This window comes from Xiphophorus maculatus, chromosome 6 (genome assembly GCF_002775205.1).
Source record: "Xiphophorus maculatus strain JP 163 A chromosome 6, X_maculatus-5.0-male, whole genome shotgun sequence".
In the NCBI taxonomy this organism is placed as follows: Eukaryota; Metazoa; Chordata; class Actinopteri; order Cyprinodontiformes; family Poeciliidae; genus Xiphophorus; species Xiphophorus maculatus.
In genome coordinates, this window is record NC_036448.1 from 6,924,248 (window position 1) to 6,941,412 (window position 17,165).

Sequence of the window (17,165 nt, forward strand, 5' to 3'; positions counted from 1 at the left end):
TCCTACTGCACAATTTTATCCGCCTAATCACAAGGAAGGAGGCTCTAAGCAAAAAGAAAAAAAACCTAAAAAACACAACAAAATTGCCAATTATGACAGCTGCATAGCATTTTTCGTTGTTTTTTTTTTTTTACAGCTTTTTTGTTTTTCTCATGCCCAATTTCTGTATTTAATGGTTGATAAAACACCACAGAAAAAAGGAGCTTTGCTGTCTTAAAAGTTTGTTTTTTTTTCTCAAATGTTTGAGTCCTTTTAAACTACCGCTGATCAAATCAACAATTAAGAGACTTGACAGGATTTTTTTAAAAGTTCATTCAGCCTGGATTTCATACAATTAAGAACACAAGTTATAATCTTGTACTTTAATGTAAGACATATCCGTCATGGACAGATTTTAAAGTGACAAAATTACATCCGCTTCTGCATTTTCTCTGCATACTGACTATTGCATAATTTAACTCCCTAAATATGAAGTCTGGCAGTGAGGTTGTGGCTGGAAACAGCTGGTTTTTCTAAACGAACGGCCAGTTGTTCTCTCTCATTTTCAGCTTTCCATTGACGTCCAGAATATTTCATTTATCTGACAACAACAGGAAAGGCCTTAGAGATGATAAGAGCACATTGTGTTAGCGTGAGGTCAGCTAAGGTAAACACAATGTAATGATTAAAGTGATTTGTTTTGCAAAGACTTTTTCCTGCATAAAACGCATCAAATTAAATAATAATTTTTAAAAAAGCCTTAGAAATCTGTCTCAAGATATTTTTTCAAAGACAAATAAGCCGGTGCGTTGGCTGAGTAGTACAAATATTAACGATAGCACATTTAGGAATCTTCTCAATTTAACCAAATATCCCATATAAAAATATCCTACAGAAATACTTAATTTTTTAATTTTTTTTACCAAGGAATTGAGGGGGAAAAAAAGATGAACTGGTGATTTTTTAAAAACTGAAATAATTTTCCCTCTGAAGCTTTTCACTCAAGCTTGTAAAATGGAAAACATGAGCGGTTCGTAAGTTCATTTTGTGAAGAGAACAGGAACGGCAAAGAGAATAGCAAAAATAAAAACACGTGAACACATAAAACATAAAACAGGTGAACCAAATGCTGCAGCGTCACAAACACGCAGTTAAGTAAGCGCGTGCGAACGCAAGGGAACAAACAGGATGTGACACGCCGCCGGCTGACTTCAAAAGCAAAAAAAAACAAAAACTGTTTTTTGAAATGTTAATTCCCAGCGCACAAATCGGGATGCGCAGATCCGACGTGACCGAAAAAGCCAGTCACCTGCAAGAGCACAGACGACACACACACACACACACACACACACACATGTAAACACACAGTAGAGGACGCGGCAGGTGTCAGAACAGCGGCACAACACACACCTGATGCTAGTCATGCTTCCAGTCTCAGAGCCGAGCTTGCATCTCTCCAGCTGACTGGCAACAATCTGTCGTTCGGCCTCCAGCTCCCTGGTCAGACGTTCAAACTGCAGCTCCTGGAGACACAGAGAGAGAAAAATGTGTCAAAAACAGTCTCTATGTTTATTTACCGTCACATTTACAGCCATCCCGGAACTCGTCGGTTCGAACTCGCCGTCTGCGGCACATTTTTAATTGTCACGAAAGTGAGTTTGTGACGGGAAGACGGGCCAAGACTTCGTCGTGTCCGCCGGTACGCCACTGCCAAACGTCAAGAGATGCACAAAAAAAAAACGAAAGCTGGGACAAAAGGAGAAGAAGAAGGTGGGCTTCAGGAGGGAAAATGTGTGACTTTAAGTGACAGATTCAGGTGGAAAACATAAAGAAAAACGAAATCGATACAGTTAGACTGTATGGATTCTTGCTTGGTACTGTGGGCTGCATGTTACTGCAGTAATTGAGAAGGCTGTCGGTCCTTTCTTCACGTGTAATGACTTGATCAGTGGGTGCAGAGCAGCAAACAGTGGAGTGTATGTAAAGCTGATGTGATCTGAATAAAGAGGATCATTTTATATCTGAGAAATGAAACAAAAAAATGGAATTGGACAGGAATTTGATTCAATTCGAAGAATGTTTGTTTTTATGTCGCACCAAAATCGAGGAGAACATTGGCACACGATTCCTAAAACTTCTAAACTAAGGCTGTGTTTACATGACTATGATCCAAGGAAAATGTATTCCCCAAATTCTGTCGCTTTCGGTGTACTTCTGAATCTGCTCCTTAGTCGCATCTTTTCGGGCCTGCTACTGCCTCTAGTGGCGTGGGGGTGGTGACACAACTAATATAATTACATTACTAAATCAGAATACCACAACGTCTTTATTATTGATTATTTATTATTAACTCTGGCATTACTGGAACCGTAATGGACCCGTTCTCTCTCAAACTGTGCCGTTGTCAGAGAAAACATTCGCTATTTTTGCGTAAACGTACGGTAGAAGAAACACAACGAAACTTTTCCAGAAAAGTGACCAGGAGTGGAGAGCGTAACCAAATCCACAAATCTGGACTGTACCAGAAAGTAGCAAGAAAAAAATAAAATCCATAAAGAAAAAAAGAAGTGGTCTAGTAGTCAAAGTGCAGAACTAAATCCAAATCTGAATATGTGGAAAGCCCTCAGCACTGCTGCGAAAATAAATAAATAAATAAATAAATAAATAATTAAATAAATAATAATAATTATATATACAGTATATACCAACATTAGGACATGCTAAATCTAAGTTAAATTTAGAAGGTAAACATAAAAACATAGCCAAATTGTTCCTCCAAAATTGGGTTGCTTTTACATGAACCCCAGCTTCGCCCCTCCTTCCCCACTTAATTAAAAGTGTGACAAATAACCACTAATTACCTGATGCACACAAACAAACCGGCATCCAATTAGGGTGTTTGCGCCTGCGGCTGCAAGGTCCTTATCGCTGATTACACGTAACTGATTTGATCTATTTGGGCCAAATATCTAAATAAATAAAGGCTGGGAAAAAAAAAGGCAAACAGCAGCAACATCAAATAGTCTTGGGGATGTTTTAAATTGAGCAGAAAATAAGCAGAGTGTTTTTTTGTTTTTTTTTGCTTGTTTTTTTCCGTTCCGGCCTACTGCTGCTTTCTGGTGAATGGTTTGAGTTTGTGTTGTTTTTTTGTTTTTTTTCCGGGGCAATTTTTCTGGTTGGTTTACCAAACAAATGTAATGTAATCACTGAAAGAAGACAGCGACGCGTCGTCGTGGGAACAGGTGTGCTCAGCTGCTGGGAAAACAACATAATTGAAAGAGATCAAACTACAAACTCCGAATTATCTGGTGAAAAGTCAAAAAGCGAGTAAGAAAACACCAGCAGCAAACTTTCTTTTTTTGGAGACCTTTGCCCTGCAATCTCATCCCTTGTTAAAACTGAACTTTGCCACATGCAAAAAAAGAGAAAAAAGTAGAAAATCAACCTGCAATTAAAAAAAAAGAAAAAAAAATGAAGCCCAGATGGGGTTTTTCATGTTTGGTATGAGGCTGACCTAATCTGCCAAAGTAAACAGTCCAAAAATGTAAGACCAGGAAGGGGGGGATGTGTTTATGTGCTCAAATATGAAGGGAATGAAAATGATAACCAAGGGTAAACATCCAAAAGAGCTGATGATTTCTGTGTGATATGTCATTCTGGAAAGATACATGCAATTGCAAATGCTTTAAAACTTTTCCGCATTATTTGGCGTTACAAACTTGAATGAGTTTCATTTGGACTTCATTTGACGTTGGACACAGAGTGGTACGTGATTGTGAAGTGGAAGGAAAAAAAAAGAAATTACATCTTATAAAGAATTTTCTAACATAAATCTGAAAGGTTCTCATTAACTCAAGTGGGAGAGTGTTTTTGAAAGGACAGAGAAAGGAGTAGAAAGTAAAACGCGATCGCAGAGAAAAGAAAAAGTCTTCAGACGTCCTATTGGGAAACAAAGCAGATGTGTCAGATAAGACCAAAATGCCAAGCTTTCAAAATATGCTAAGCTAAGCTAACACCCAGAGCCTCCCGAAAACAGCGTCACGCGTTGAAACGTGGAGGAAGCGGCGCGGTGGAGCAGAGGAGACGGGAAAATGGACGGAACGAAACAAAGAAAACTTTGCAAAGAAACGTCAACCTCCGCAGGAGCAAAGCTAAACGAGACACACTTTTCAGTTTTTTTGTAGCACTCGATCAAATAAAAGAAACCAGTAGCAAAAAAGTAATATGAACAAAGACGCTCAGACTTGGTTAGAAAAGACTTGAATTGACCTCAACTCAAGATATAAAGGACATTAGCTCTCAATGCCTTACTAGTCTAATGTTTCTGCTTGCTACTGCTAATGGACTGCACGGTAAAAACTCTGAATCTTACCAAAAAATTGTTTTCTAGTTTTTGGCGCAAACTACTTACTTACAAGTATATTTTCTGCCAGCTGTATGGGCTTTTTTTAAAAATCAATCATTCTTGAATATTGACTAAGTTAATTCCATCTATAGATTTCTTTTTTCACTTTTAACATCTGTTTTTTGTTTTTGTTTTTTTTTTTTTACTTGTTTTGAGGAGGCCATGTTTTTCGCTGTGAAGCCTAAACCTGAATGACGCTTCGGGCAAACTTCAACGATCCCTTCTGTAACCAGGTGAAAAATGGGTACATGTCAAATGTATTTTGTAAACCATGGCTTGCTTTTATTTCACCGACTGGTTGTAATTCTTGCTTTTGTCAGCGTGTGGTGCTGTTGTTACAAAACGGTCTAAAATTACAGGAAGTAGAAAAAAAATCCTCGTTTATGTAGCGTGGCACTCCAACTGGTAAAACGGAAGAGAAGGACATTTTTCTTGAACCGAGACTTGTTGGAGAAGACGACTCTATGGCCACATGAGCGAAGAATAAAGGTGTTCAAGGTGCCACTGCTGTTTGTTATATTTCAGGTTATATGCGAAGTTGCGTTGCTCCTCTGTTGAGTGCTAACAGTGTTGTTAGCCCGCCATTTCACTGAAGCTAAGGCTTTCTACTGATAAAATACGGATCATTCATTTCTTCATATATTGAACCTCATTCTTTTCATTTTTTGCAACTCGGAGGAAAAAAGTGTTGTTGGTCTTTTTTAACTAAAGAACCCCTTTAAATTGAAGCTCCGTGTGTTTAAATCAATAATTCTTGAATATTGACTAAAAGTAAATAATTCCATCGGTAGATTTCTTTTTTTCCACTTTTAAGACGAAGGAACACATCTGGTTTTATATATATTTTTTTTAACTTGTTTGGAGGAGGCCATGTTTTTCGCTGTGAAGCCCAAACCTGCTTCGGGCAAACTTCAGGGTTCCCTTCTTTTACAAAACCATTTTATTCTAAAAGACTCGTTCGCGTCGCACCTTCACGAGTCAATTTGCGAGTTCCACGGTGATTACGCAGCGTATTCCCCTCGTTTACGTGCAGACGTGCCAGCAGGCACAACTCTCACATAGAATTTGATACATAAATGCACCAGCGTGGCCTCTGAAGTGCAGATAAAATGACACGACCGCCGCTTTGTCAGGTGGTGAGTATTCAAGCTCTCTTGAAAGGGGGGGACGAATTGCAACAGATACAAAGAAAAGACAAAAAGAAAAAAGCTGCCAATCGATAAACTGCGAGGAACCAGCAGGACGGAGGACGCGAGCCGTGTTCGTGCAAAAAGACGTTTTATTTTCATCGAAACATGTTGCTGGCGTCGTACGTCCAAACTTGTGTTTGTTGCAACCGAAAAGCCTCCGAGAGCCACACAGTTGCGTGTCGACATCACCAAAGATCCTCGCAATCCTCTGCCAGAATAAAAGCCAGTCCTGGTAGCAGAGGTACTCTCATTTGCATCTTAAACACCACAGCATGAAAGGGGGGAAAAAAAGAAAACAAGCACAGCGCGCTTTCCCCCCTGCGAGATCTGACTTTGTACGCTTCCAAATCAATCTAAACTCCCTAATCGACTGATGTTAAGCCCAAGAAGAAAAACGAAGTCTACTTCCAGTGCAACATCTAAATAAAGTTTTTTTCCCCCTCTTTATCTTGTTTTTTTGTGTTAAATCAGCTTATTTTGCTGAGAGCAAATACTGACACCAACTCAAACACAATCCTTAAAAAAAAAAAAAAAAAGCCACAATGCAGTGGATCGCTCCCTCTTTTTTTTCCCCCCTCTATGCCTCTCTGATCTCTGCTTCATAGCTGACGGCCAGACACCTGTTACTGCTGGAGAAGAAGCCAGGACCTCATATGCAATCTCTTGCTTTTCCAAAATTAAAGCAAAACAAAAAAAACCAGCAAAAAGTCAAACACAGAGCAAAACCTACAGAGCGGATCAATTCAAGCTGCAAGAACACGTAGCCTACCTTCACATGGACCATAATGCAAAAACAGGCAGAAATTCACAAAGGATCCTGCTGCTGCTTCTCTGAGCTCCCATCTGTTCGGCGCTTTTTCCCTCCGCTCCAAACCCTCATCTATCCCGCGTCGGGATGCAGCGAGCGACAGAGGCGGAAAGAAAGAGACTGAGAGACCACAAGTGTCACTTGAGCCGACTGCAGCTCGGCCCCCTCGCCCCCTCTTCGGCCCCCCACCTCCCAGTCTCTGTGTTTCTTTCTCTCTCCTTGCTCAGGGGCCATGAAGCACACAGACACACACACACATGCATACAAAAAAAAAAAAGAAGACGAAGACAAAAAAAAAAGTGCACATACACACCTACTGTTCAGTCAGCCACAAAGATCCCCATGGCAACGCAGCATTTAGAAGCCCCGTGGCATTATTTATGCAACGTTGCATCACAAAAGGCCCTCCCACCGGCTGGTCCCTGCCAAAAAAAAAGAGCCCGCCGCTCCACAATCACTCCCTGCCTCTCACACTAGCTCCTTCTCCCCTCTTTTCCTCTCTAACCAGACCATCTGCACACACACACCACCAACCACCCTTCTTCCTTCCTCCACCTTCTCTGCATCCAACATCACTGGAAAACAAGGAGAGATTTTTTATTTTTTTGAGGAGAGGAGGGGGCAACCAAGAGGGGCTGAATATGCATGGGAGGCCCACACTCAGACTCATGCCGACACAGAAACATGCTGACACACACACACACACACACACACACACACACACACACACACACGCGCGCGCGCGCACGCCGGCGTAATACTCAAAACGCTCACGCATTTGCACTGCGTTCTGCCTGAGTGAAATTCTACGAGTGGAGAGGGGATGTGGGGCAGAAAAATACAAGAAATAATACAGAAATATATCGCAGATTTGCTGCAGGAAGTTACGAGAAAAAGTTACATGTGCAAACAGAGATACATTTCAGACGGTACGTTGAAAGATAACGCTCGGGTACAGAAAACAGCCGTTCTTTCACAGCGCATTGTGAGAAGACGGAGCAACTGACAGAACTGTCAGCAACGCTGGGGATCTTCAGAAAGTCAACACCAAACTGCTGTGCAACGGTGCGCTTAAATAACATTAGCATATGCTGGACCTCTGGAGCGCAATATTTATGTGCACTTCCCCAGGTTCAAATCGGAAGAGTTTCCGGATGCTTTGCAGGTCGTTTGTTTAAATATGAATACAAACAATGGCTGGACGCAGAATTGTTCTACATGTTTCTATAAGAAGGTTGTGAAATTTGTAGAAATAAACTGTTTATTTCCATCGCTAACCCTTGTGATCTCATTAGACCAAAGGCATACCTATTAATGTACAATTTGTGAGCATTTATTTGTGGATAAAATACACATAATGATTGGCTTAACTCTGAATTCTGACTTTTAAGGCAAAAAAGGGCAACATTATTCTGGAATGAAATTATATTGTATCCTATATATATATATATATAGTTTCACTGTTTTTCAGCTCAGCAGAAACAACAAACTGTTTGGTGATTAAAGCCATAACAATAATGGTTGGCCAGCCTAGTTGTGCTAAAACGCAAAACTTTCCAATTTAAAAAAAAAAACTGGGCGGTCCAAGTGGTCAATAATGCAACACAAAAATTCAGAAGTATGGGCCAAATTTGGTTTAAATATGGCTTGGTTTAAGAAAAAGGTTGCGAGAGTTGCATGACTTAACAGTTTATGCCTGTCGTATAATCTCTGTTTTCACAACATGAAGAGAAAACCGTGCGTTGCTGACAGAATTTGCACCGGAGCAGATCAAAAATCCCACTGGTTTTGTGAAACCCTCCCAACTAGAACAAACTCAACTCAAAATTCGGACGTCAGACGGACAGGTCACTGCAGCTTGATGGCTGACGGCTACTTGCTAACGGCAAAAATACTCCTCGGGTTTCTTTGGTCCAAGCAGTTAAATGTCAGTGTTTAATCAAACCAACGGTTCCTGTGAAGCAGGTCACGAGTTCTTCCTGAGGAGCCGAGCTTTCAGATCCACAACTGCTGGTTTAGCACTCTGTTGTTCAGGATTATAGGCTAGAGTGACTAGACTCGAGTTATTCCTTATTAAAAGGCACATGACTTCTGGCAGCGAGTTTGCTATAAAGGAGCTGAAAGAGTGAGAATGTTTTAATGAAAGTAGCATAATCTGATGAGAGAAAGAATGAACATGCGAAAGTTTTACATGTGTACGGCAAGCAGCTATGTAGAAAAACACAGCAAAAATAATCAGTGTATTTGTAGGGAGCAGAATATCTAGAATATCAGACCATTTGCTACTTAACTATACTAAAAAACACAAACCTGAAGCTCCTATGTTTCCATTAAGAAAACACAGCATTTTCAGGGAAACTTTTCTCCTTTTTTTTCCATGTCAGAGACACTTGGCCTGAATCCAGAGAAACATATTCATAGAGATTAGAAAATCTTTCTGCACTGGTCGACATTAAACCAAGCTACACTGTCAAAGAGAGCTGGAATCTCTTTGAAGAACTTAGGATTCAAGTGAAGATAAAAAATAAAAAAACAAAAACCTAATGCCACTAATGTGATATTTCAGTGGGAAAGTCCAAAGAACTATGGACCAAGACACAAAACGAAACACGGACCAACACAACCACCTTTAGCTCATGCCTGAATCTTAGCATATTGAACGTTCAGACGTAGTAAGAAAATCTGAATTTGATCCATTATTATTGTTTTTTAATAACACTTTTAAAGGCAACTGAGACAGCTTTACACCTGTTTAAAATGTACTGCACAAAAGCATTAGTGCAACAGAAAAAAAAAATACACTCAAATTTTCTTACTTTTTGAGTAAACTTTATTAAAATGTGCCTACAAACACACAAGCAGTAATGACAGTTCACAGGCAACAAAACGAGTAAACAAGAGTTCAAAGTCGGTGAGGTAAACGACACACACCGCAGAAGATAAGCAGTGCAATAAAGAAAGGAATTTATTTTAAAGAAAGTCATGGCAAAAAAATATGATGTGCTTCAACGGGCAGGAGGCGGGAAACACCCTGGATCGGGTCAATCACAGGGCAACGCAGAGGACAAACAGGACAAACGACTAAGTACTCACACATCATATATCAACCTAAGCAAAGAGACCAGTCGTGTTCTTCGACAGTGGGAGAAGTGGGAGTACCCAGAGATCCCCAGAGAATATGAAAACTCCACGGAGAAAGACTAATAAAAATAATAGCCAATATGACATTTAAATCAGAAGTACATGGAAAGCTTAGCAAACTTATCGCTGCCTCTACAAGTTTTAGGAAGTCACAAAACGAGCGATCAAATTTTCTGCCTCTGCCATTGATATTTGTGTTTCCAGCATACTAAAAAAAGTGCTTTGTTGGTAAAATTAGTTTTTGGTCAACGGATGAAAGGGAACGTGCAGATTTATCATAAAAACCAGCATAAACGTCCATTTTCCTACCCAGATACATCCTGGCTCGAAATCAGACGCCATGGTGTCCCGGCGGGTCCGAACTGATGAAGCCAATTTCACTCCTTTTCTTTTCCTTTAGCTCACTGGTTTAATCTCTAGTTCTCCCTGTGACAATAAAACCACCCACCTGGTGCACTGGTGTGCACCCGGCACATGCAAAACTCAACTTGGCGGTCATTTCTTTATTCAAATTTGACTCGGCTCAGTTTACATAGCTTGTGATCTGCATCTGAATGACTTTCTGAACAGCGCTGCTGCTGCTGCTGCATAATGGATTCGGCAGAACTGTGATTGAGTACGGCGACTGCAGTCGGTCCAGGAGAGCGAACGGCAGGAATGAGTGTCCAGGTGGGCAGACCAACGATGAGTAGATTTATTTCCTCTGTCTGCAGAATGTGGATAATAACTAAAAATTTGACATTTTCTTACAATGAATGCAAGGTGTGTAAATCTAGTCCTTCCCAAATCCACCTCGCTTTGCAAAGTTATTATTATACCATATAATCATTTTATTATATGGTATAGTTTTAGGGACCACAAGCTTATTTTTTTTTTCGGTACAACACAATGTATCACATTAGAAAAAATGATAACTGCTTTTCAAAAATGTTTATTTTTCAAATAAAAATCTTAAAAGCGAACATTTGTATTCAGCCCACTTTATTGTTACACCCCCTAAAATAATTACTTGCAAAGAACTGTAATGTTAGAATCCACATTTTTCTTTTCTTTTATTTCGTCTCTGTAGTTTAATTTACAGCCATTAAATGTGTCACAACTAAATCTCCCAACTGCTGACATGCGCTCTACTCAGTTTTCTGTACAAATCACTTTTTTCTTTTTTTTTTACTACAAATGAATTCCTTGAAAACTAAATAATGAATTTTTACAACAATCAGGTTTCTAGACGTACTTTAGCCATCAGTTACAATAACGGAGCAAAACCAAGTGGTTTCCTAAAGCGATTGGCATCTAAATATTCTGTTGTTAGATAAAAACCTGGAAAATTACTAACCGTTTAGCTTCATTCCCAGATTGGCTAAAAAAAAAACACAAATAAAAAAATAAATCGGTGACATCCAGAGTTTCTCTGGCCATTAGAAGGAAAGGACAGGAATTAACCTTGGCTCAACGAGAATCTGCTTTAATAAAGTCCTTGTCCACAAATTGCATTACTAAAGATTGTTTCCACCACCAACTCCTACTGGAGACTGATGGAGGAAAGACAGACAGCCATGCTGCCCGCCCTCACCACAAACATCATTATGGACATTACTGAGGAGAAACAAACAATTCTGGGACAGTGGCTCGGACTGTGTACGTGTCCTGTAGCTAAAGCCGTCTCCCTCGTCTCCCCAACGCAAAGTGGTCTAATTGGGCCCCGTGGTGTTCGTATGGCATTTAGAGCCTTCAGATCGGTGGTCCTGTTTTCAAGGGAAAATGTCACAGTGGCTGTACAAGCTAAGACCGCTGCAGCCTGGAAAATTATTAGATACAGTGAGTCCATTTGGTAACAATGCTCTCCCCAAGGCAGAGAGAAAAGAAAAGCAAGTTTGAGGAGGTGAGGACAACAAAACAGAAAAGATGGAAACAAGACACTTCATTTATTGAGTTTGTTGCTTTAGCTGCTCTGGAAAAGACTACAATTTATTTCATCTTGATCAAGTAAATTTGTCCAGAAGGACTTTCAGTTTGTCAGTCTATTAATGTGCTTGCCTTCAATGCTGTACTTCAAGTATAAAGAAGCAAGTTTGACTCAAAGCAGCTAAGACCTGGGGGTGAGGGGGGTTACGCATCCTCCTATAAAAACCTGAAAGATTTGTTACTTTTCAACTTGGTGTCAACTCTGAGCTAATTGCTTGTTTAAGTGGCACTGGTTTTCAGGTGAAGGCATTTCTGGACCTGGCTTGCACCAGGTTGCTTGAGGCACTTTGTGAGAAGTGAATTTGGGATAATTGTGTCGCTTTCAACTCCATGCGGTCCTTCAATACCAAAGAAAAAACAGTGTTTGCATTCTTGGCAGAGGACCGAACTTGGACTAAGCGAAAGGTGGACTCGGCCCCTCGTCATTGGTCCTGTTTTTAGTGCTTACTGAAGTCATAGAGAGAAGGGCACCTATACAAGCCATGAACTTCTCCATGCACTGGAGTGGTTAGCAGCAGAGTTTCAATCAGTCAAGAGCAGTTTGGAGCCATGGTTCACCAGAAAACCGCTGGTGAACAAGTCACCAGTCACCTGACCTGCAGGTTTCAGTTTCTTCCTCAAGTCTAGGAGATCTTTGAACTTAATGTCTTGGTGATGAGTGATGGTAGACTAGGAGGGAGGAACAAATGGATTATTACCTTGCCTTTCAGGAGCTTTTGTCGAAGCAGAGCTCCTTAAAGAGCAGCTAAACTGAAGCCACAATCAACCAGATGTTGACATTTAGCTGAGCCACAGTTTACTTATTGCCTCAATAACTAAACATTCTCTTAATTTAGTTAACTTAATCGTGATTTAATTGTATCGCTGAGACGCATTTAACCCTTATTTTCAATGTTTAATCTTATCTCAGTTCTCCTCAAATCCACTAAACGGGTCATTGCTGCCACTAACTGAACTTATCTGTTTACCGCCGTTTCCCTCCTAGATGGAGCCACGAAAAGAGCTACTGCTAGCACGACCTCTGGGTTTTTTACTGACTAATTTAATTCCAGAAAAACAACAGGCTTCTTTGCCTGTTGTCTTTAGCACGCAATGACATAATCAGCATCCACAGATAGACTTATGCTCCCGAAACTTCAAGCTTGGTTTCTCGTCTTTCGGACGTGTTAGCCATCTGCTCTGTCCTCTACAGAACACGGCCCACCACAAGAAAATAAGACACACTCACACACTCTGTCAAAGCTCAGTCGCCCAACTATTCCTTTACGCTGCCAAACGACGCATCAACAGGGAGAATAAATTGCCAAATGAAGAAGCCCCTTCACCCGCCATATTTCACTGCTCTCTCTCCAAGCGCTGCTGTCAGCTTTAAGCTAACGATAACTCACATGAACTCTTAGCCAGATGGATAAGACACCAGCACACAAACATTCTTTGCTTGAGGTAAGTGAGATTGCACCTTCGCTTGGCATTCACTTCCCTGGTCACTGTCTAATGTTTTAATGCTCTCTGCTCCTATGTACACTGTCACACTGCCAGCAGTTTTTAAATGAGTCTAATGTGTGTGTTTGGCTGATAGTTGTGATGCAGTTCAGCATTTGTTCGGCCAGATGTTTGGTCAGATATATTTATTAAAAACGGCGTCTCCTGTTGTGCTACGTGGAAAGAAAACTGCAACGTGCGTCGCTTTTGTCCTGCTGTTAGGAAAAGGGTCGAGTTTGACACGTTGTTCACAGCTGCATTGAAGAATAGAGGAGATGACACAACATTTTTACATCACTTTATATATCTGGTATCACTTTAAATTCAAAACTACAACAAAATATTAATTTTAACCCATATGGCACAGCCCTACTTTAACTTAACAAGCAACTGCCATTAATTGCCATCAGTAACTGGACAAGATCGTTTCTGCCCCACTGACCTGTGACGACTTGCTTTAATCCAGTCATGTTGGAGGGTTTTTACAGCGTGAACCAGTGAGTGAACCTTTGGCTTTGACTAGGCCATTCTGAAACCGTTAGTTTGTTCTCTTTTAGCCATTTAAAGGTGGATTTGTCATAAAGCTTTAAAGCTTTCATATAACTCAAGTGCTCTTAAGCTGAAGGTCACAAAAAAATGGAGCGGCATTTACCTTCGAGACTTTCTTGTAAACAGTCAAATTTACAAGAAATTTTACTGTTCTATTCAAGATTCTATTCAGCATCTGAATAGAACCTTCAGATGCTAAAGATTCTATTAAAGTGAATTATCAAATCTAAATATCTGGCAGTAATTAGGCCCAGCAGGTCATGAAGTTGGATTCAGCTTAAAAATTTGATAAATTACTATTAATTCATGATTTAACAAGGGAATTAATTACTTTTTATTTTAAACAAATGAGACGGGGATTGTTTGAACAGTATTTTTCCCCTTAATACAAATGTTTACACATTTATAAATGTGTTTGACAATCAGAAACATTTAACGGAATACAACTACTTTTAACATAGTGCGTGAAAAGCAGACAAGTAACGTTACATCAGAAAAACTGAAATTAAAACTGGGCTGTCACAGCGAAGAGCAGACATACAGGAGAAGGAGCAGTTCGTCTATTTGTCTGATGTCCTGGTGTCCTTTGTCTGATTGGAAACGGCACACAATGTGAGACTTTTACAAATGCCGACACCTTGTAATAAATAAAAAACCGGGGATGGAAAGAACAATTCTTCCCCAAATCCTTCCTCTCCTCCGTCTTTCTTTATATATTTTTTTTTCTGCGTGGCCCCCAGTGTTCGATGTAAAATGAAACAAACATTTGAATCACTCTCAGAAAACTTTTTTATGAATATCTAACTTTGAAGAGAACTATATTTGGTATGTTAATGAGAAAGGCGAAGATGCTAAACAAATCTTAATTAGCTCCCAATAAACAAATGAGTAGCGCAGCAGCGAGTGGGAGAAAAATACCATTTGGGAAGGCAGGGACGCCGAGCAAAAACTGAAATAAAGAGCCTAATGAATAGTCATGAGTCTTTATATGTGGCAAAAGTATACCCATCCAATATAGTTTGTGATAAAGACAAATTACAAATGGGTTTGGAGTTAAAGTTTGCACACAAAAAAAAGTACAAGTTCATAATCATGAATTTAATTTCTGGATATGTGAGATTTTTTATTTGCAATCTGTGCCTCACCTTTGTAGGTGCTTGTAAAAACACAGGTCACGTTGGCAGCAAGCAGGAGACGAAGGTTAAAGCTGTAATTTAGTTTGTTTTCCTGGATAAACTGAACATGTACATGTTTTCTCAAACAGGATGAAAACTGGCTTTTAGTACATTGTTGCTGGGTAAATTTTATATTTTCTTTTTGTCTCTACATGATGACATATGTTTCAATAGAGAGGTTTTTAATCAAGACATTTTTAAAATATATATCTTTTATTTTTTTAGAGCCAATTTTATTTATTTTAGTTAGTTTTTAATGCTGTGCAGTTGGTAATAACTGCACAGAAAACTTTTTTATGATAATAAATACCAAAAAGCGGTGAAAATGTTCCCTTTATGTGGTTTTGACAAACAGAATGTCACAATCCCATCACCTTTTTACTTTATTTTTATCTGACTTTCTGTGCTCTTGTATTTTGAGCAAATTATTTTGTTTTTTATGTTTATCTCTTTATTTTTATGTATTCTTTTGATCAGTCTGCTTCTATGAGTTACTCGCCTGATTTCCTGCTTTGTTTTCATATCTCTGTCTCATAGATCGACTTCCCTCAGTTTCTTTATCCCATTTTGGTACCAAGTTCTGCCCTGAATTTAGTTTTTAGGTTATTCTTTGATTAATTCTCAGATGTGATTAATGCACTTTGTATCGCCTTGTTGCTGAAAATGTGCTATATAAATAACATTACCTTTACCTTAGTGTAAGTATCTCAGAGTTTGAAATATGATCCAGTGCTGTCCAGTCTCGTTGTGAAGTAGCCCGTTAGCTTAGCGCAGAAAGGACGATCTAAATCAGATACCAACTTTTCCGGTGTTAGCTACCATTCTCACAGTGCCTATAAATAGTTTATATCATGTCTTTGACTCACTTTCAAGTATCCAAAATGCTGTCATACAAAAATACTTAAATGCAGGAGAGGCCAGCAGGTGTTGTCAGCTAGCATGACAAGTCCTTTTTAGTCGAATCTGTCAGCGCTAAAGGCAAACCTTTCACCTTTTTTCTTTAAATAAGCTCAGTTTAATTGAGTGACTGCCAAAGTGAAATCTACTTTGTAGTAACTCTAGTTTCCTACACTACTTCTCCTTTATGTGATTCCATAACAATGCTCTGCTTTTTGTTGCTAATTTAGTTAGCATGGGGCACATTTCTCACTAAGCTAGCCAACTAACGGTTTGAGGACGGCAGCCGTTACTCCACAGACCCGAAAGGGAAAAGAAAATTTTTTGCATTGATTTTAAAATAACATGCTACAAAAGCATAACGTGACTAAATGTAAACATTTGTTAGATATCTAAAGCACTGAGAAACTTTGCCTACATCTTGTTAAACTTGGTATGAAATGCATTATATCCCTTGTGGGCATCAGACTTGAGATTTCTGACTTGTCAGCTCCTCTCCACTAGATTAAACAGTTACATCTACCTTGCACCAAACTATTGTTTACCAGCAACATGTGCTAAAACACCCAGCTATTGACCTCCTTAGTCTAAAGTTGTCCCACCCGTCCACTTCCTAATCTGAAAATGACATCGGTTTCCCAGCTGTTTTTACCAATTATAGAAGAACTTACTGTGGGTGGTTTGCGACGTAATTCTGCTCTGGCTGCATTACATGATATCAGTGTGACACAGCTATTATCAATACTTTGTAGTACAAGGACTACAAAGTGCAATGTATTTTTTTTCTTTCTGATGAAACAGCCCAGAGTATGCCAGCCCTAAGGCAGCACACTAACCTACCCTTTCTGCGCCGAGCTCCAATTGATTCCTGCGTTGTGTGGATATATTCATCTTAATTTTTTTAACAACAACAAAAAAAAGTAATAAAATACACTCAAAGGCTGACCCTGGCCTGAGGGCTCCCATTGTTTTGTGCTACATCTACGAGACACCGGCGCTGCCGAAGGGAGAAGAGTGGAAGCAAATACACACAAAAATCCTTTTCAGGAGAACAAGAGCACTTCAGTAAAATTTGGTAACCAAGAGATCCTGAAGTATTTCGAATAACGTAAAAGAAAGAGATCTATAAAGACTCACAAAAGTGTTTTTTTTTCCTATTTCTCCAAATAGATTTTGTCTGTGGATTTCTTCTACAAACAAAGCAGAGATTGCTAACAGTGATGCCCTTTATGCTCACCTGATTGTATATGGACAGTACTTGATGAAAGCGTTCACACACCCTGAACTGCTTTTACATTTTATCGCTTCAAAACCAGAGACTCCGATGTATTTTATCGGCTTTTTACGGCAACAAAATATCAGTTTTATTGACACAAAATGCCAATAAAACTGATATTTTATGTCATTTTTAGTGGTTCACAGATATAGAGTGCGAGGAAACTTATACATTAGTAGGGTGGGGAAAAAATATAAAGTTTGATTGCTTTGATCAATATTGAAATCCCAATCATTTTGAATAATAACTCCTGTAGTTAGTTTACAGAAACAGTAAAATCCTTTCAACATAAAACTGA

The 17,165-nt window shown here is 39.4% G+C and overlaps 1 protein-coding gene across 6 annotated transcripts in view; it reads right to left on the reverse strand.

Moving 5' to 3' along the window:
- Nucleotides 1–17,165, reverse strand: part of LOC102232724 (catenin delta-2-like) — a 174,325-nt gene that overhangs the window by 106,695 nt on the left and 50,465 nt on the right. For 5 of the 6 annotated variants that reach the window (XM_023335130.1, XM_023335132.1, XM_023335133.1 and 2 more), the window contains one exon: nt 1,390–1,502. In XM_023335130.1, coding sequence (XP_023190898.1) covers nt 1,390–1,502 — 113 coding nt within the window. Of the gene's footprint in view, nt 1–1,389; nt 1,503–6,343; nt 6,526–17,165 lie in introns of those variants that run through there. The other variant, XM_023335134.1, reaches the window with a different exon arrangement.